At 31.4% G+C, this 21617-nt stretch overlaps 2 protein-coding genes across 4 annotated transcripts; one reads left to right on the top strand and one right to left on the bottom strand.

Moving 5' to 3' along the window:
* Nucleotides 1-788: 788 nt before the first annotated feature.
* Nucleotides 789-9115, bottom strand: LOC108565268 (lariat debranching enzyme). 3 transcript variants are annotated; one of them, XM_017924631.1, is made up of 8 exons: nt 8803-9115; nt 8588-8649; nt 3024-3108; nt 2639-2969; nt 2396-2547; nt 2093-2333; nt 1696-2031; nt 789-1636 (listed from the first exon to the last, which is right to left on the bottom strand). In XM_017924631.1, the coding sequence occupies exons 1-8, from the start codon at nt 8840-8842 to the stop codon at nt 1093-1095; spliced, it is 1791 nt and encodes a 596-aa protein (XP_017780120.1). In that variant the 5' UTR covers nt 8843-9115; the 3' UTR covers nt 789-1092. The 3 variants fall into 3 exon arrangements, with proteins under 3 accessions (XP_017780120.1, XP_017780122.1, XP_017780121.1); XM_017924633.1 differs by lacking the exon at nt 3024-3108 and having other exon boundaries at nt 2639-2842; nt 8794-9115; XM_017924632.1 differs by lacking the exon at nt 3024-3108 and having other exon boundaries at nt 2639-2842.
* Nucleotides 3522-8107, top strand: LOC108565269 (protein halfway). The gene is made up of 8 exons (XM_017924634.1): nt 3522-3814; nt 5392-5632; nt 5696-6010; nt 6069-6229; nt 6691-6861; nt 6942-7100; nt 7157-7267; nt 7344-8107. The coding sequence occupies exons 1-8, from the start codon at nt 3788-3790 to the stop codon at nt 7620-7622; spliced, it is 1464 nt and encodes a 487-aa protein (XP_017780123.1). The 5' UTR covers nt 3522-3787; the 3' UTR covers nt 7623-8107.
* Nucleotides 9116-21617: the final 12502 nt, after the last annotated feature.

The following is a 21617-nucleotide window of genomic DNA, read 5'->3' as shown; positions in this document are numbered from 1 at the left end:
CAGGTACCAGATTATATTTTGGATTACATCACTTCCAGCAAATACGATTTGCTCATCACTAGGAATTACACATTCCCAGAACTCAAATGAGTCTATTGATTTATAATTGTATTTAAAATACTGTATAATGATATATAAAAAGAACTTCAATAATTAATATCTTAATCAATTGATCAATACCTCAAATAGAAATTTAAAATTAAAACAACTTTGTCTTTGATTATAATTGTATTTTTTTGAATATTACAGAGAAAATACGCACATTTTAAATTCAAAAACTTAAATTTAAATTATGCTTGCAATTATACAAATATAACTATTTCTGCATAATCATATTTGCAATTAAAACCTTAATTTTCAATTAGGTATTAAAACAGCGTCAAAATGGTTGAACTTCAAGCTTTGCAATTTGTCCTGAAGATGACCATAGACAAATTAATTATTTAATTTGAAATAATTCCGCTTTGCTCCATCTGTAAGCAATAATTATAAGCTTATAGTTCAACGGTTTGAGCGCTGTTTCAATTCAATTAGTATTATTAGTATTTATTAAACTAATCTAACTAACTAATAGCAGGTCAATTTACTGCATTTGCAAAGGTTTCGACCTGACACTCACCATTTTGCTTAATTATTGTAGATAGTAAATGATCCTACCAACAGGACCCAGTTAAATGTGAAGGGGTTTCCAGGAAGGAAGGTCATTGTTGGAAGAGGAAGAATATTTGTATTTTCTAGAATTTTGTTGAAATCGTTTTAAAGGTTCTAAGAAAGATTTTTAGTTGAAATATAATGAAAATTATTTTGTTGTTTATTTATAGTTACAATTATAAAATCAATTACATACAGTCGTTATGTACCTAAGAAACACGAGGATAGAGGAATCCGTCCCTACCCTGAAGACCCGCACTGTTATGTACAAATTAATACATATTGAGAAATAACTGAATGTACATTCAATATACATACACATAGTAAGTCTCTCTTATTATGTGTATAGATACATTTATATAAATTTGTGGATACTATATCCATACAATTCGTCACAGATACTTACAAAAAATGTACAAATAGATCGAATAAACTTTAAATTTATTCGGTCTCTTCTGTTGCATAAAGACTAGCGTTGCGTCTCTTGAACTTCTTCGTAAAGTTATTTGCATCGTCAGTCTCTTTCACCTGCGGTAAATCGTCGCATTCATCAGACATTTTGATGTATTTACGCGGACTTTCATCTTCTTCCGTTTCTTCTCTTGCGTTAACAGGTTTAGGCAAGCTCAGACCCGTCCTCTTAAGAGGAGACAAGATTTCAGCAGATTCGCTGATATCCTTCGCTACGTCCACATCTTCAATGACAGAGGTATAACTGCTGTTCTCCGAATTGCCGCTAAGGTTAAAGGAATAACCCGCGAGCGATTTCAGAATCTCTTCGGTCGGGTCAATCACTCCCAATTTCTTGCAAAACTCTGTTGTTTGCGCATTGATTACGGCTTTAGGCTGTTGAACTGTGGGACCCTTGAACGGAGTCCCCGCCACGTAACTGTCGACAGTCTTCACGAAGTTTAATGGCACTGTTAAATCGCCGAACATCTTCAGAACTTCGTGCTTCTCTTCCTCGGTCGGAGTAAATTGCCATCTAAAATTAATGGATTATTAATGGATAACGTAATAAATTATTGATATAAAAGTAATTACCTTTCGTGACCCATTTTACTAGGTAAATAATTATTTGATTGCTTAACGCTGAACAGGTGATTCGTCAAGTAAAGGATTGTTAACCATTCCAAATCGTATTTTATGTGTACGCCATTGTCCCCTGTCTCTTCGCTAGGAATATCAAGAATCTGAAGGAACTTTCTCTTAGGAAGACACTTGTCCAAAGCCAAAAACTTGGTGGTGCTTTTGTCGTCGTGTTCGACGAGCGCCGCGAATTTGCAGTGAAGATGTGCAGCGAACCAATACTTTGGTTTCAACGTGCTCATGATTTCCCTGCACGGAGCGCTACCCAACTTGCCCTTACTAATATCGTCCCTGCAGCAATAAAAAAACGTTCGTTAGTTTCAATCACAATTTCCAAAACTGAAGAACTTACTTGAACCATGGTTTAATTTTAACTAGCGAATTAACGTCGCCGTGATCTGTGACGTCCTGAGGCCAATCGTGAGAAATGAACACATCGACGAGTCCCGACAACTGCTTGAATCTGTGCACCTCAATGTTTCTTGTGTGGTAAACAGACCTCTTTGCTTTATCATCGTATGGAGAGATTTCATGATGACCCCTCATGTAATCGGATGGTGAATATATTCCTGATATCCCACCAATTCGTATCCCTAAAATAGCATACTTATTGAAAAAATCTGTTGGGATGATATTGAAATTAAGAATTACAAACCTCCTATATTTATAACACTGCCGTATCCTAGATAGTAAATGTTGGGGGCCACCCATCCACCATAAGGAAGTTCTTGCAGGTAATTTGAAGCCTCATGATTTCCTCCAATGAAGATAGTCAGAATAGGTGCTTTCTTTTCACCACTGTAATATCTGAAAAAAGTATACATATAAAATGATCCAAGTTCTCACAAAATCATGTTGCCATAAACATAAGCATGTTCGAGACTCAATATAAACTTACTTGTAGAATGTGCACATATTGTAATATTTCTCTGGCACTGCCATGCAACGAAGATCTCTCTCATTCCTCACTGATTGAAAATCTCCACAGCAAATCAGCAGATCTATTTTATAATTATTCTCTTCCTCGAGCGCCTGAATAGAACTGTACAAGTTGTCCAGCTCTCCATGGGCACATCCTTCCACAGCAATTTTCATCTTGCCTCTACAATTATTAAAGCAACACTCAACGAAAACACGAACTTCACCAGATGAAAACCAAGTGTAAACTGATGGTAAATGCAGAAAACTGCTGTATTTATATGAACCCCAGGTATGGCAATAAAAGTAACCTAAAAATCATCAATTGTTTATTTACAAGCAGGTAGATGTTTCAAGCAACCAACTAATCAGTTCCCGGGATTTGGGATTGGGCATGATGAGAATGCGCAGCCCATGTTTACTTTTTGGAACTGGAACAGTTACAGTTTCCTGTAATTGGGTTTAATTTTAAAAAAATAATTCAAAATTTGAAATAAACAAAAGAGAAACAATTTGGATTATTAAAAAAAATACTGTTTTAATACTTATTACTTGATGTTTACGTGATTATTAACTAAAACCTAAAACGAAATGAGGTTAGATTCTTAGAACGTACAGTCTCGATTTGTTAACAAAAATCAAATTCTACATTAGTTTACTTGTAAACTAAACTAACTGTGTTAATTAATTAATCTAAATTAAGTTTGTAATGAGTGTGAAATTATGTATACGTTATTTTCTATTCCATTATTATAAACTATAAAGTGTAGAAATTGAAGAAAATGTATAGTTTAATAACTTGTTTTTTGCTGTTGTTGTTGCTTTTTCTAATTATATAGCAACAGCAGCAGTTTCTGCTTTTTGTTTCAAACACGCACGGTTGTAAATCAAATGTATCAGAAGTGTATGAAACCAAAGCTGATGCAGCGTTCGGTTTGTTGCCTTCCAATTTGTCGCTCCTTATCAGTTTTCCTTCGACCAAAAGCAACTTCAGTTCTGTCGCCTACAATAATTTCGTTAATTGTTTACTGTAGATCGTGCACACTACATAGATATAGACACATCATAAATAGGGACAATTCCTTATTCGAGTGTGTGGTGTGAGGAATTCCGAAGAAGACATGATCGGATGTTGAAGACACCAATTTCTGCTCAGGTGAGAAATCGCATGAACAAGTGCACAAGGAAGTGCTCGCAAATATCCGAAGGTTACATTCATTCCTTGTTTACGTATCTGTGGTAACGCAACGAGCGGAAATCCAGTAATTTGGACGTTTATTATTATGGTTTAATTCTCGTTTAGGTTAAAATACATTTCCACTATTTGGAACGTAGGAGTCTGTGCATTTTGGAATGGAAACGGTCGACATGGATTGGGAAACGTTGAATTCACGTCTATAATTGAATTCATTTCAGACCTTTAACCTTTTCCATTCAATGACAATATTTAGTCTTCATTTGTTATTTGAACAATTATTACAATTTTGACACCCAAATTTAGCTAATTCTTTAGCATAAATAAACAATTGCATATTGTCAATGAATAGTTGATTTATTTTTAGTGATTGTCTATTGTCTATGCACTAATCATACATGTAAATAGATCTAAAAATAAGTTACTACCAAAATATTTCCATTTCCAGAGAGAATAAACTATAAATAGATAAGTTGAAAATCTAAAATATTGCGAGAATTAACAAATTTATTGAAAATAAAAGAAAAATACGTTCAAGGATTCTCTTCGAATTGGAAAAAATATGTACATTCTATTTAGTGGCTTTCAATTCCATCATAGAATCAATATTTATAATTAAAATTGATGCACGTTGTTGTTTTTCAACAAATATTGATTTCTCTTTGATCTTGGGATGTGTTTGCATCAATTAAATTATTTGGCAAATAAAATATTTAGACCTTTAAAGCAATAATTACGAAATATAAGTGTTTGTAATCTATAATTAAACAGTGCTGAACGTTGGAGAAACTACCAATTTCCAAGGTTGCTTTAGGTCGTTCTAAATGAGGAATCCTATTATAATTCCTATCATCAACACTTGTATATTGCAACACTAACTACCTCATAGTATTTGTTCGTAAGTTTTCAATTCATCGCTAATTAATTAATATTATGTATATTCAAGAGTCAAGATTCTAAATGAAATAGCTTCTTTAATTAAAATCTTAAATTATGACATAAAATAAGTATTAGTAAGCCTCTATGATGATGATGTATAACAGTGTTTCTCAAGCATCCCATCTTTAATGGGTATCAAAATGACAGCTGCCATCTTTCGTCATCTCATAATACTATATATTTAGACAGTTTTCTATGATCAGCATTTCTATATTATGTAGTAGTATACAATTACTTATTAGTAAATCGAGTGTTGTTTTCTAGAATACATTTTTTGCTTGGTAATCATTAGGTAAATACGCATTGGCTTCGATATCGAACGAATATTTGCATATTGTTGCTCTTGGATGATAGCATTCGATTGAGCTGCCGTTTTAATAATAGGTTTAAATTGAGATTAATATGTAGCATGTGAAACCAATATAATATGAAAGCGCTTCATCGCCGAGCGAATGTAATCTTAGCGTGTGTTATCTGCATGATAAAGTCGCAGCTAATGAACGCAACACAAATATTTAATGAGTTAGTGAGGGACGCGGATTCGCGAAACAAAATTAAAAGGAAATTTCACTCGCTCACTCTTACAGTAAAACTTACAGATGTGGCGATTATGCTCCCTTCTTTTGCTGCTGTCCTTCACCATCCTGCCGTGCTGGTGCAGGATGGAACCGCTTCCCACCGAAGATCCGTGCGACAAGCCCGACTGCTACCATAGACCGGAGACGGATTGTCCTGCCGCTACGGACATCTGCAGGTGCAAAGTGGATGCCATCTGCAAGACGGCCGTCATCTGCTGCGACGTGGACGCTTCCGGATTATCCGATGGATTAGCCTGCGCGAGTACGTATTTATATACTACTGTTAGTTAGTTTCTTTTGTTCTTTCTAACATTCTACGATTTAGATGTGAACCGCATAAACATCTCTTCGATTCACATTAGGAACGCCACCCTGAGCACCCTTAACCTCTCCGATTACACTACGTGGCGCGGTCTCGTCTCGATGGCGTTCACGGATGGTAATATCACTAATATAGTCGGGAAGTTCGTCAAGTTTGCGAGCACCTCCTGCTTGAATTTCTCGTCGAACGGGATCAACCGGATCGAGGATCGTGCTCTGGCCAATCTCTACAATTTGAGGGAGCTCGACTTGTCCAATAACAATTTGACGGATGTGCCGCACTTTAAGAAAGAGGGAATCGTATCTTTGGATATTTCAGGTGCTCTAGTATAATTGATGATGATGACTTTTTACTAATAATTAAAAGGCTTTTGTAGATAATAAACCGATGTTGTGCACGAGTCTGAACGATACAATAAGACGCTCCGACATTCAATTTAACAATAGGAACAGAACTTGGTGTCTGTCCTCGAAAACCTTCGACTGGTTCAATTCGACTGAGCTGGTGCCTTTGGAGCAGATCGAGCGTGTCAACGAAGTAATTATGAACGACTGCAGTTTACAATAACTGCATTTTCCTTTGATAGACCTGCAATTCATGCTATTAGTAGTAATATAAAATGTATAGCGTACACCAGGGGTTCCCGAACATAAAGTCCATCCTGAGATAGACTAATGCTTTGACTTGGGGCGCCTCGGAAGAGTTCTGTTATATTAAGGACGCCGGCAACTGAAAAAGTTTGAGAACCCCTGATATACACAATTAATTATCAAAACAAACGGCCATCCTCTAGTGACATTTCAAAAACAAAATTTGTTTGATTAAGTAAAATTTAATTTAACTGTGTGTGCATGTGTCTGAAAGTGTCTCATTATATATTCGAGTAATTAGTCGGATTTAAATACACACATTCGTTCTTGCATTGAGATTAGTTTATTAATTGCAAATTGAAAATAATATATATATAAATAAATGTTTGTTTTTTTTTTGTTTGTCAGCTGAGGAAGGACTGCACGATAAACTGCACATGCCAACCATTGAGATTCGATATCGTACCTGGAAAATCGCCCATAATCAATGTGTACGTCAGTTGCACGTCGCAGCATCTCACGGAACTTCCGTCGCCGTTGCCCCCGAACACGAAGGCTCTGAATGTCTCCTTCAACAATGTGTGTGCCTCCCGAGAGAGAGACTCTAAGGCTAATTGCTTAATTAACTAATTGACTTTTTCTTCTTTTTTCTCCCGCAGATAACGTCTCTGCAACCAGTCAGCAAGGATCCCTCTTACCAGAGCCTGAGCGAACTGTACGCCGATCACAATGAGATCACGTCCATTCTGCCGCTCGAGGGAAGCAAATTCATCACGAACTTTGTCGCGCTCAGTCTCAGTCATAACAAATTGGAAAAAGTAAATTTCCTATAATTTATCGATCATTTAACCAATTTTCTTCGTTTTCATTCCAGATCGAAACCTACGTTCTGACGAATATCTTCGATAGGAATTACAATTCGCGACGAGTCAATCTCGGACATAACAAATTGCTCTGCGATTGCAACACAGCCAAAGTGCTGAAGGTAATTACGATCACGTATAAGAAAAACTCAAGATTATCAATAGAAATATTTTGATTTATAAACTGTATTGTTTTAGGTATGGCTGATGACGAAGCAAAAGCATATTCCCGATTACGATCAGATCGACTGCGAGAATATGGATATGAAGGTGAGCGATCTGGACCCGTCCAAGCTGTGCCAGAGCCAACACGACTGGACCGATTACATCTACTACATAATAGCAACCGAAGTATTGCTGCTAGTCTTCCTCATCGCCAAAGTATCTTACGATTATTGGATCTTCAAGACTGCCGGATACCTTCCTTGGCCGGCAAGCAAAATGCCCAAATTGCCGTGCGATTGGTTGTGCGAATAATAGTCATAACTTAACATAAGCTTCTCAAGCTCTTCTCATCATCTATTTTCTATCTATACATGGTTGTGATATTATCTTAATGTAGGGCGCGTCTGCTGCGGACGGCGCAGTCTAAATGACTCTAGTGTAAAACTATGAGTTTTGAGATCTCATGATTACTTTATAAAAAATAATATAATCCAATTGAATTTGTTAAAAAATCAAATTAGAAAGAAAAAAACTTCATGTGCCAATCAATTGAAGCTCGATTACGGCCAAAGAACACATAAATACAATATGTGGATGCACGAAAAATATATATTTCAATTTGGATTATTGAATGAAAAAAAAGAAACAATTATGAAATTGATTTTATTGTCTAGCTTAGCTAATGCTCGTGCTGATGATTTGAGCTAAAACAGTATGTATGTTTTCGAACTGAGCCTAATGCGTGCCTCTGTCCAAAAAGATAAAAAAGATAAAAAAGAAAGATTCTATGTGCCTTACAATATTTGAATGTGAAATGGTTGTGCCTAATCTATATTTTATGTGTACTTTAGTCATTAAGTTTCTTCGTGGTTTGTACTCAAAAACAAAACACAAAGTAATGAATATGAAATGATATTGAATCGTTATTTATTGACCACCAAAATTTAAGACTTGGATTCTAGTATATTTAGAGTATATATTTGTAATGTGTATAATATGTATGGTTACTATAATAAAGGAATTCAAATCGTAAGAACAAAAAAAATCTTTATAACGAAAACGACGACAGTTGAAGCTGTGATTCTCATTTCATTAATAATTAGCTAAAGCGTTTCGCTAATTAGTCAAAGTCAAACACTAATATTTGTTATTAGTTTTCGTGTTCGTGGTCGCAATTAATACACGTGTGTGATGGGAGGAATAAAAGCAATTTCCGCATGAGAAGTTGCACACATTTTGTAACTAAATTAAACAATCAAAAGAAAACTGCAGCTCACCGCCACCACCACCGACGATGATTCCATTGTTGTTGCTCGTCCATGTTGTTGCGTCGCAAATCCTGGAAATAAAAATGAAGTAATAAATCAGTGAGATATAAATAAAGAAATAATCGTAAATTGAAAACAGTATAAATTATAATCTTAGCGTTACGTAAATGCTTCGTGCAGGCATCAAATTAATTTAATTTCAATTGTTTCCTTATCTGACGTACCTTTTCTTTTGAAAACACATCGTCGAAGCGTCTCTTTCATACACTACATATTATTTTTACTCTTTCCAGTCTACTGACTCTTTCAGCCCGAATGTAATACACACACGACACGCAAATTGTGTATTAACATACAGACTCAAAGCATATGCTAATTGCCACATCTATTTACGGAGTTTACCTTTATTTGAACCATTAGAGAGATGCACGAAATGAGCCATCACCTTTTTTCTTCTCTCTTTTTCCAATTCCCAACACGACATTTTGAGATTTTCATTTGTTACTATTGGATTAGTTTTACAGTTAAATATCCAAGGCACACTTAAATTATGATTTTGTCAACTTTTGTACACTTATGTCTTAAACTTCCAAACATTTTAATTGATTTACATTTTATTATATTAATTTCACTTTTTTTTAACTCACGGCTCACTTGAACCTACAGTTAAATTTCCAAGGCACACTTAAATGAATGTGGATTATTGTTTCTTAAATTTCAATTAATGATCTGTACTTATTTCCCTGTTTTCTTAAAATTTATTATGTTTTACTCTATTTTCTTACTGTTTTATTCATGTTACGACTGCTTTTCATTCCTAGTACTTCATTAATAGAAGAGTTTTAATATAATAGTGATACTAACAAATATTTTCAGTAGAAATTTTTGATATTGAATACAAATTTTCGAGAACTTATAAACGATTATTATAGACAAAATAAAACACATATTCGTTACAAGATCATAACAATTTTCCTTGAAACACATGTAATGTTCATGATATTGAAACAATGACTACAAAAAGTACACGTAACAAAAAATCCAATCAAAGAATCCTTCCAAAAGGCCGCGACATACGCAAATGCAAATCAAAGCAGGTACACGAACGTCCTTTCCTGTATCCTTTATTCTTCCTTGAACGAAAACATGAAAAAAATTGAAATGATTAAATGTGCGATTATCTAATCGCTAAACACGTGGTTCCGTATTGAATATCGATCGACAGATCGATCATACTCTTAATTGAATCTCTCTGCAGGATAAAAATAGATGCAAACTATACATTCTCCGACGCTATCGACGTTCGGGATCTCCGAATTGAAGTGATTTTTACGTAAACGGATCACTCGCTTTCAAGTACATTCCAATTCGTACTCGAAATATCTTTGCCCTTATCGCACACCCGATTTCGAAAGAGAAATGTCGGTTTTCTCAACGACAACAACAAAAAAAAAGATCAAGTTTCCTGTTTTCTCTTCTTTTTCTCGTCCTTTTCCAGAAATCGACCTTTCTTTAAATTTAGTTTGTCTTCTTTTACACTCAGTTGAATTCATTCAGTTATCGACAATCTTGAACTTAGATAACATTAAAGTAAATTAATTCCAATGTTGTTGTTTATTTTTCAACATTTCACGTTGTTTATAATAAAACGTTTTCTTACGCATCTTCACTGTTTTTTTTAACATTCCATTTTTCGGTATTTTTCACTAAATCACTTCATCCAAAGTATGTGAATGTTTAATGAAATTTATTACAAACAAATGTGGTCTAATGAATTCTCTTAAAACATTAAATTGAATGTTGAATATTTTTGAATGTCATACATTTTGTAATTGGGATTTAATGCATTCGCATCGTGTCTGAAAAATTTCAACATCCAACATAAATAACGCATGTAGTATGTGTTCTTTGTGCGGAAGGAGAGTCAAATTCGTGGAATCCTTGATGGAAAACCACGAGTTCTGTAAAACCCCTCGAGTTATGAGTTCATTCGTTCGTTCGTGCAATGCATTCACTGATACTTTTGTAACACACATTGTGAACATGAAAATCATATTAATTTCGCCAAAGAAAACGTTTAAAATCACTGCTCAAAACATGATCTCATACGTATTTTTACATTTTTTCCCATATTATAATATGTTTACATGACATTGCAAGATTCATCTTTGTGGAATTAATGAATATTTTGCAAAAGATTAATTTTATTGTTAAGAACTCAATCATTTATAATAGTACATTAAAATTTATTGTCTGCTTTTAAAAAATAAGTTTTTTTTTTGATAATTCTTATTAAAATTACTTAAGAGTGAGAATTAAAAGATTAAACATAAAATGACGTTCTTCTCGCTGCGAAAGTTTAATAAACGTATTTATTAACGATTTACGACTTAATGGATTTATGAAAGTGTTTCAATCCCATCACAAATTTCGTTTCCTTTATCTAATTAACGTCACTGTGCAGGAAATCGTTACAAATTTACGTATTTGAATGTGACCGATAACGAAGTAAAAGGCTTTGCCAAACTTTTTCCATTCTTTAAAAAAAGGTATATATAATAATATCAACAATAAAAAGATTAAGTTACTTACGATTATTTTAAGTATACTAAATACCTCAATTATCTTGATTATCCTACATTTTTTTTCCTATAGATAGATACTTTGCAAAATAAATTGATTGTTCCAATTAATATCTAAATACATTTTCTATTTATATCATTTATTACTTTTTACGTACTTTTTTTTTTACAACAATTAAGTTTTTATATAATTGACAAATATTACATTTATCTAAAAATTCTTTATTCTGTAACAATTTGTTAAAATTATCCAAATTCAACAACAAATATTTTATTGCAAAAAGAATTATAAGAGAGTTTATCAGATTTTTTAAAGAAATTAGACAAAGTTTATTAATAAAATCTAAGGGAAGAGGAAATTCTTCAAGATATTACAAGCATTTATTTTAAGCATATTTATTAACTCTCAAATCTCAGCGATAACATTTAGAAAATGCAAAAAAAATCATTGAGATAAATCATGGGCAATTGAAACTAAAACTAGTTTTATTTGTGCGTTATTCCTGTAGCGGATTTCAAGGAACCCATTCACATCCAATCTGAATGCAATCTATATAAGTTACCTACATCTAAAATTAACAGAAAACATAATAACAAAGTTAGTTTTGCAACAAAAAAATTTGCAATTCATGATGCCTATTATCCGACACGCACGTTTCGATCGTAATCGCTTAATTGATTTGATTTAAAAAACATAATTGTCGCTGTTCTCTCGATAAACTAATTTATTTATAATTGATTCTCATAGATCAATTAAACACATATAGTTTTATCTGAAACAATTAGATCATTATTATTATAAAGTTTTTCAAATAATTTACAGTAATTAACACATTTTTCAACTAATTCAAAACAATTTTAATTGGAATTCAAGATTGGTTTCTGCTTGATTGTAGGAATTAAGAAGTTAAGGTCATTTAAATCTCCGAACTTAATTCACAATTATTTTAATTTGAATTCGAGATACGAAATAATTTCGAAGAATTATCTCATGATTCATTGTGTTTCTTTCTAAAAATATACAATAATTTCTTATGTTCTATATCATACTTCATATATTTTGGTTTCAATTGAACTTAAACGTAGATTATGATCTAAAAATTGATTAAATGCAATTGAAAAGTATCAAAGATAAAGTTATTCTAACAATTTCCCAATCGAGGACTTCGTGAATCCACTCAAACACTTAAAAATAGCGCAAATTTACTTAAGTTGACAGATACATTGGAAGAGATGATTCGATTTTAGCGAATCCAAGGATAGTCCAAGGAAATCCGCATCGGACGATCGATAAGCCGTGTTTTGGCAAACAAATCTGATAAAGACGTTCTGTTAAAGATTAACGTAAAACTTTGAGGTTTAGTAACCTTCACTCATTGATTGAGCCTTGAAACGTAAAGAGTCTAATTTCTAGGATTTTAAACTTAAATTCAGTGCTTCAGTTATTTATACACTGTATGAGAAAATAATCTGTGTTTCAGATATATTTTTGGCATCAAATTTGAGTAAATAATTCAACTTGAAAATTCAATTTTTAGTATTCATGATTCAAATTATTATGATTATCAATTAGATATTTTTATAATTACATATAGTTATCAATCATGAAATGTTTAGATTATGAAAATTTAAATTTGTTTACGTATTTTATTAATTATTTGAGCTGTTAATCTATTTTTACGTGGACTCGAGTGCTCCACAAAAATTCGTCTATATTTAGCGAAATTTTGCCGATTGCTCCGAAAACTGATGTAGAAATGAGCAATTATCGAATCGTATCAATCCGCTTTATAGGTTTTTTTTCGTTGTTTTGCGGTGGCGACGACGTAAAACGAGACTGTACTCACGTGTTCCGAAAACGCGAGCAAAGGTGTAAAGTCTACGAGATCAAAAATCGAAAAATAAAATAAATGTATAAAAAAAAATAAAATAAAATATATAGAAATGTACTCGTAATGACGTAAATCGAGTCGAGATGATAGGAGGATAAGTTATTACGTTTGACCTACTTGCCGGCATTCAATTACACGCACTTTCGTTTTATTTTTACCCATCAACGAAACACTAGGAAAACCATTCGCTTCGAAGATACAAAAATCAACATTTCATATGTTATTTCTAAATACAAACATTTTATATGAATCTGCATGCAAATTGAATTAAACTAACAACTTTGCTTCAATTTACAAGTTGATGAAGCACAAAATACGTTAGTGAAATTAAGCAGGATTACTTTAAAAAAATGCAAAAGCTAATTTGTCCCATTCAAAATGGATCTTGTAAAACCGTTGCTTAACTTTCACAAATTGCATTTAAATATCTATGAACATCATCATTTTCAACCAATAGTTTAAAAGATAAACATAAATTTCATTATGACAGCAGCTGTCACTTTAGTTGATTTCTTTTCCAGTCGACTTGATTTACAAAATTAATTTATTAAACAATATGCAGATTCCAATTTGCACCCGAGCCAAAGTCCAGACAAACATCAAATAATCGTGTTTATGTTGCTGCATTACTTTCATTTGAAATCACGTACGCAATTTCCTTTTCCTGCTCGAAAATGATGATCGTACCACACACACTTAATCAATCTATCAAATTAGTCGCGAAACATCTGCCTAACGAAAACACGCGTCCTTGCGTCCTTGTCGTAACATTTAAATTGCGGGTTTATTGAACCAACTAATTCCACTCATTCCATTGTTTAATTAACGTTAAATTATCAGAAAACAATATTGACACTTCGTACATAAATACATTTAAGCTAAATTATCTTTGAACTCTTGCAAATACAGTTTTTTTTTTGCAATTAAACTAAAATTATAATAATTTCATTTGTTTTGAAATCATAGCTTTCCTGATTGATTGATTAATTAATTGTATTAATCTAAAGTAATGGTACACATGATTAACGTAAATCTATAGAGAAAACAACAAATATTTGATAAAAATGGGAAAAATATTAATCTGAAATAATAATTAGTTTGTTTGTTTGTTTCGAATCAATCATAAGTATTTACCAATATTATTATTAAATGTAAAATAAATAATTTGTGTTATTTGAGGAAAGCGGAAAAATTATGTTCGAATATTGGAAATTGCTAAGGAAGTGATAACTGGTCTATTTAATAAGTTCCACGTACACGCCGTAACCTTGCCTGATAAATAAGTTACCTTGGTGATATAATTAATGTTTGTCTAATGTTTTTTCTCCATTTCCTTTTTCTTTTGTTTGTCGTTGCCGGAGAAACCTAAGCCATGTGGATATGTTCTAATTACTTACATTACTGTTTGCATATATAGAAAAAAAAAAAGAAGACATATGAAACAAACGCAGTTGGAATTTGTCATAGTTAGCATAGCTAAACTTACTATGATTATTGCTGTCGGATTCCTATAAGCCAGTTGCGGTAAATAAACTATATTTGTTTTGTTTATGAGGATGTTATGTATATGGGATCCGAAGTGTCTGGTTTCAAAAAATTTAAAAAAAAAAACAAAACACTGGAATTATTCAACAATTTACAATTCCACTTTTCATAATTGTATTAATTTGCTTAGCAACACCTATTTTCTCATGAACAAAAGTGGAAATAAAATTTTAACCTTAAAGTTATACCGTTGTTAAAATTGATATCTTAATAAAAGTCAGTGTCTACATTTTATAATATTTCTCGAAAACTATAAAACGTATATTGAATCCAAAATATGCAAATTAAAGCTAAAACTAATGTTTTATTCAATCTCTATATAATTTTTCAACAAAATTAAAGAAGTTTTAAAGATTCGAAAAAGAACGTTTAATTGTAATTGTAGTAAAGTGCAAATGTCACATTGGAATTCTTGAGTGTACTAATAATGAATCGATGGGACTTAATCTGTCGTTGATAATGATCGGCGCCGTCGATTAATATAATAAACTATGTTTTCCCGTTCCTTATTTGTTCTGATTAAAGGAGATTGCGTCTCTCTCCTCCATTATCTCACGAGTCCTCTTATATAGTCTGATTTTAATCCACCTTTTGTTGGATGCGAAGGTAGTGGAAATTGTTATCGCACATAATCCACACTAATCGCTCAATTTTGATGCGCAATTCCAGCACAATATAAGAGTCCGATTATGACGATGATGATGATGAGACTTTGGATTTCGTGCATCGTCATCTTACGTCCGGATGTCTCGATGTAAATGACATAGATTATTTCATTATTTAGGAAAAAAAATAAAGAATGATTAAATATGTATTAAATTACTATAAGCAATTCAAAAACTATTAATAATTTGTATTAATTTCAAGGTAATCAATTAATTTACTCTGATTACAATTTCGTGCTTAAAAACCGCAAAAAACAGATTAAATTTATCCTTTTTCTTCACAGAAGAAAACATCAGTTTTAATTATATGTTATTGAATAATTGTAAAAAAAAAAGTACAGAAATATTATTGTTGTCGTATTTTTTCCATATTGTTGCTTAACAAATTCCGTTGTAGCTATTCCCAAGGTTTTCGCGGTTAAATAAATAAAAGGAAGACGAAATTGTGTGTGTGTAGTTATCAATGACAACGATGAAAGAGTTTCGATTACCAAAAAAATAGAGGTAACAACAACATAATATTGTTACGCGACAATTCAAGGAACAGAGGAAAACGTGTTCCGTTTAGTAATTACTACTTTACCTTTAGTTTCAAGTTTACCAAAATCGAAATATAACAATAAATGGATTAAGGTTATATAAATTTTAGAGTTTTAGTCGATTTCCATGGTGATTTAAAAGTTTAAACAAATGTTAAGATACAAATAGTCATTTTTTTTAAATACAAATTTGCACAACGTTTCATTAAATTGTACACGTTTTGTAGTGGAATGAACTTTGATTAGAAATATAAAATAATAAAATAATATATTTTTTTTTTGTTCAATAATCGTGCAATTAATATAATTAATACTTTTACAACGAATTTGCGCAAACAATGATCGACGATTTACGTCGATGGGTGTGTACGTTACCTTACATAAATGTTGTTATATGTGTGTGTGTGTATGTATTATCAATCATCAACAGGTAAAATTGATCGGCTGTTTCAGGCACAGATAAAACGTGCATTCGAAGCACGAGATTGAAACGTGCATAGGATTGATTGATTTTTACTAAATAATCGTACGTAAATCGCAATACATAGCAGATTGTTAGCACCATTTTTATCAACAACAATTGATTGATTGAAATATATTGTTTTTTACATATTCCGTGTATCCAAATAGTTAATACATGATCAAAATAATCGATAGATTGTAATAATGTAAAAAATGTACAAAACTAGAAAATTTTCTATAAAATTAAGAAATACGATTGTAAAATAAATATTAAATGACTTCATCAGCTATAAAACACTATACAAATAAACTGTATATTTCTTTTACTCGCATCTTGCTCAATTAACGACTGTTCATTATGGATTTCACAAGTTTTTTTCTTTAATAGATGTTTTTCTTACATTCGCGGAAGCATTAAAATATGGAAAAATTTAATAACATACATCTTTGCATTGCGACAAGCGGAAGAGAAACAACAATAAAGAAAATGGAAAACTGCAATTCTGAAATTTCATTTAGAAAATATAATTTTTTGTTGTGAATAATGGAAGAATTGTGTATTTGTGCACATGCTGACTTTGTTTTTATCTCTAGTGCACTTAAAATCCTAATACGATGTGACGCATCTTCGGTAACAAAGGTTTATTTATTTTTAATCTTCTTCGCGCATCTTGCGCGTCCAGACTTGTGCTCTAGATAAGACGTTTTGGTCATAAGTCGAGAGTTTCCTTATTTTGATTGCTTCTAGAAGGAACGTACAGATTGTACATAATAAATGATAATAAAAAAAATATGTTTTTTTACGAGTTTACAATTTTCTAAACAAATTTATTTTTTTTTTGTGTCAAAATACAATAATTAATGAACTAATTTAATACTAGAAAACAATAATATTTTAGTATAGAAATTATTAATAGAAAAAAAATTGATTATTTTAATAGTTTAAACCTTGAGAATTAGTAGAAAATTTCTAGTATTTGATTATTTGAAATTATTAGAAAAAAAAAAGATTATTTCATGAACAAAATTTTGATATTTTTCTGACTAAATTATTATTAGAAAAACCTTAATTTTTCATCAATTTCGTTGATTTTTAATGTGTGAATATGAGACAAAAAAGTATCATCTTCCATAATTTCGTTACAAACGAGATCATTATCTTGAAATTGGCTTCTAAATCCCGATTTCATCACAAAACAACTGCAGTTTAATTCGTTACGTAAATCTAGATTACTAAAACCGATGCGGTCTACTTCTATTGATAACTAGAGATTGAAACATTGTAGTTAATCCGGTTTCCTAGACGAATCAAATGTAGACAGGATTCCGATCAACGTTGTACAAAAAAAAAGAGTGCTCCACGATAATTATTCTTTTGTTTTCTCATTGACGCATTCACGAGACAACACGTGTATACTACTTGATAAATACATAATCTTCAAAATTATACAAATTTAAAAAAAAAATCTATTGAATTGAATTTTATCTTTATTGTGGGAATACAGTAATACTTCGTATAGTGCGGATTAACTATAGTCTAATTTGTGTAGTCTTTTTTATTGTTATGCTGTTTAAAAGACCTCGATTAGTACGGTTCAAGCAGTAACCTACACTGTGTAAGGTATTGTTTTATTATTGTAAAGAGATTGAAAGAATGGTAGAATTTCCATAGAAAACGAAAAGGAGAACAGTACTTGCTCCGTATCAATTGACTCGCTTAGATGGTTGTCGCTTTCTTCGATCACGTTCCAATGTAAATCATGGATAGAAAAATAAGAAAGAAAAAAAAAACGAAGTAGAAGATGTTTCTCCTGTTTCGTATAAACTGTGTCAAGTTGTAGCATACAATTCATTGTCAGAAGTGTTTTAATGCCATATTGTTGTCTCTCGTCCGTCTCGTTCCCAATTGCTCGATCAGAATGCAGTTAATCCCACGCGCGCGCGTTCGTCTTGCATATATTGGACAATTATAAGAATTGGTAATTGTAATTCTTCGAGATAAACAGTCTCTCTCTCTGACTAATCCGTGTCAATTGTCGTGTAAATGCGACGGAAGAGACCCATCTTCTCGTTACGAAGAGCGATTCAGTTTCAATTGTAGTAAGTTGGCTGCGCGTAATTCGCTTCGCACGAAGAGCATATTAACATATTTTCTTCGTTCAATCACAGCGTCTCTCTGTCTGTCTGTCTGGACCAAATTTACAACGCAAACTCTAAAATGATTAATTGGAAACAATCAAATGTCTTGTCTGCAATATTCAATGAACACATGAAATTAATCTTTTCTTCAAAATACTAATTAAAAATGAGGAACGTTATTATAAATCCAATATTGAGTAGAAATGATGAAAAAAATTAGGTTGCAATACAATTACATATAAATACGTTGGAATGTGTGGACTAATAGTAGAGAAACGCTGTTATAAACACAATAAATTTGTTATAGATTGTTAAATGACAGCTGTCAGTTTGCGTCAAATCGTCAGAAATTCTTGGGTTATAGTATAATTACATATAAATATGTTGGTTTGTTTGAAAAAAAATAGTTTGAGAAACGCTGTTATAAACGATTATCACCTTGACGTATTTAGTATAATTGATCATAAAGAGCATTACGTAATTGAATTCAAGTCTGTTGATGCAAATTTACATAAGTCCAATGTCTTTCCTTTTGTTCAACTTCAGGTATTAATTGTTAAATATATGAAATGAATGAATACACTTTACGTGCAAAACAAGAACCAAGAAATTGATGCGAAAAAATATATTTGTTGCTTTTATTAAATTTAATTATGAGGAGCAACTAAAAGTCGTCTGCATTGTGTTTCTTTTATAAAAAAAAATAAGAACAAAGCAGTTAATTGTTAAATTAAATATTTGCAGTACGTGTTAAGATAATCCGAAGATTGATTTAACCTAATTCAATGTTTGCAAAAAGGAGTTAATAAAGCAAAAAAACAGGAATCAGAAATATGCGATTACGTGTTTGGATGTGAAACGATTCACTCGTTTATTTATAAGAAAAAGCCAGATTTGCCAACTAACTGACATTTGTATTTTTTCTCAAAGTTTTTAGTAATAAGATATGTTTTTTATATAATTGCTTTACGTTGTTCTTAGTAATTCGAATTGCTTGAAGTGCTCACTAATTATTTTTAAGATAATTTTGAAATGAATGCACGTTGCCAAAATGAATAATCTTTACATGAACTATTGGCAAAGTTTATACGTGCATTTCATAATTATGTACGTACAAATTTTTAGTATTATGCATTTGATTTTTTTTTTGTAAAATTAAATTACTGTAATTTAAGGAAAACTACAAAGAGACTCGTTTTCGAAAATCTGTTGATTAGGTTGTAAAGTATGAAATTGATGAGACGAAATCCTGTTATTGTGAATCTTCCATTACGAAACCGGTTTATTAATAAAAACATATATTAAAAAATAAATATTTGTTAACGAATTTCTTCATCAAACGTCCAATTTCCGTGAATCTATCACTGAATATTTATACAGAAGCAATTAATCATAAATATAATGTTGTCGGAATCGTATTTAGTTTTTTTTTTTGAATGAATTTAACTGTATTCTTTTTTTTTTGTAAAATAAAATTATATTTGTTTTATGTAATTAAATATTAACGTTTCTAATGTAGTTAGACAATATGAAGTAAACTGCATGATTCAGTCCGTCAGTTCAATTATGTGGAAGGAAAATAAATCTTTGTAAAATTTATTATTGGAGCGCAAAAACAGGATATCCAAATTCGCGTGCAGCGAGTATAGGAAGCTGTGAAACAACAACAAACTTTAAGCGTTTTCAGCCTCGTTTCGCACACTGCAAACACACGTGTTGATTATCAACACTTGCAATAATTTACTCGTTCCTACAACGAAATCAATCGTAAGCATCGAAGAAGAAAACTCGTAAAATATTATTGTAGAAACGTGCTCCTCGTTACGCTTTACGACAATATTAATTTGTCACATAGAAAAAAAATATATAAATATATGTATTTAAAAAGCACGAGTTATTGTAATTGATAACTAATTAGTACACATTCTGTTTCGATATTTATTAAGGTATGTTTCTTTTTTGCTGCATTTTATTTCCAGGTCATTTGCACGTTAATTATTTAATTTTATTAGCGCGAGCAAAAGAAGCATTACGAAACGCAGATATTACGAAATTGGTTTGTTGATGATGCAGCCGTGTTTTCCAGACTTTCTCTCAAGTTTCACCGTCTTCATTATTATTGAAAATGACCCCAAATGAAGACTAAGAAGAAAATGCGAATTTTCAATCAAGCTTTATCAGTTTTTTGAAGAATAATTCTATAATTCTATAATTAGCTTAATTTTACACAATGTTTTCTCCAGTTTTGCGTTACGAAAACGCAGTATTATTGTGGAATGCATTGTTTTCTTAATCGTTTATCTTAAGTAAATTTTATCTATCGATAAATATTTTGTCAGACTGTTTTCAAACTCGTGGTGAAAAAAAAAATGAGAAGACAGTGAAGTAAAGTCAGACACATTTAGATATGAAAGCGCTTTATTTTTTATAAATTCAACCTTAAGTTATTCGAATAATCCAAATTTACATTGTTTATTATTTCTATAAATTATTCAAATCTGTGACTGAAAGGTTTTTTTTTCTTCTTCTTTGTAATTATCATTAAAATCATTTGTTTCTAGTATTTAAAGTTACGTTTTTTACAATATATTAAAATAAATGTTCTTAACAAATGTTTCTACAAACATTCTAAAGTTGATAGATTTCCGCACTGAATTTATTCTAAATTTGATAAAAATAGTATGAAAGTTCAAAAATTTAAAATTTCTTAAGTTCCATAAAAACTTTCGACTTTTATATAAGTATTTGTAACAAACATTTCTGCATACTGATTTTATACTGGAAACACAGCAATTTCGAGTAATGCACGTTCAATGTTGACCAATAAAAAAAATTAACATCTTTTGCAAAATACTGTTTACAAGAAACGCTAATAATTCTCGAACTTCCTTTCACTCGATTCCATATTGATCCAAGCAAATATTATCTGCATATTTTACCCAGTATTTTCATACGTACGACATTTAATTAAAATTGGGTATTTCCATCCACAGAATAACGGGAGAATTTATGCATTAAACGTTGATAACCTCGAGAATAACACCAGTTTTTCAAAACCGATTTCGTAACAATAATTAATGCAATTAATGCTTCGACAATAAAACACAAAATTTGTAATAAAAAAGTGTATTATTAATATAAAAAAAATCGATTATCTGGTGAATCGAAACGTAACTGAAAGCCGCATTGTTCTTAGCAAATATGCTTTAAAACCA

This window comes from Nicrophorus vespilloides, unplaced genomic scaffold, assembly GCF_001412225.1.
Source record: "Nicrophorus vespilloides isolate i.1.1-1 unplaced genomic scaffold, Nicve_v1.0, whole genome shotgun sequence".
Classification (NCBI taxonomy): domain Eukaryota; kingdom Metazoa; phylum Arthropoda; class Insecta; order Coleoptera; family Silphidae; genus Nicrophorus; species Nicrophorus vespilloides.
The sequence above is the reverse complement of the archived record's forward strand: the minus strand, read 5'-3'. Positions and strand labels throughout refer to the sequence as shown.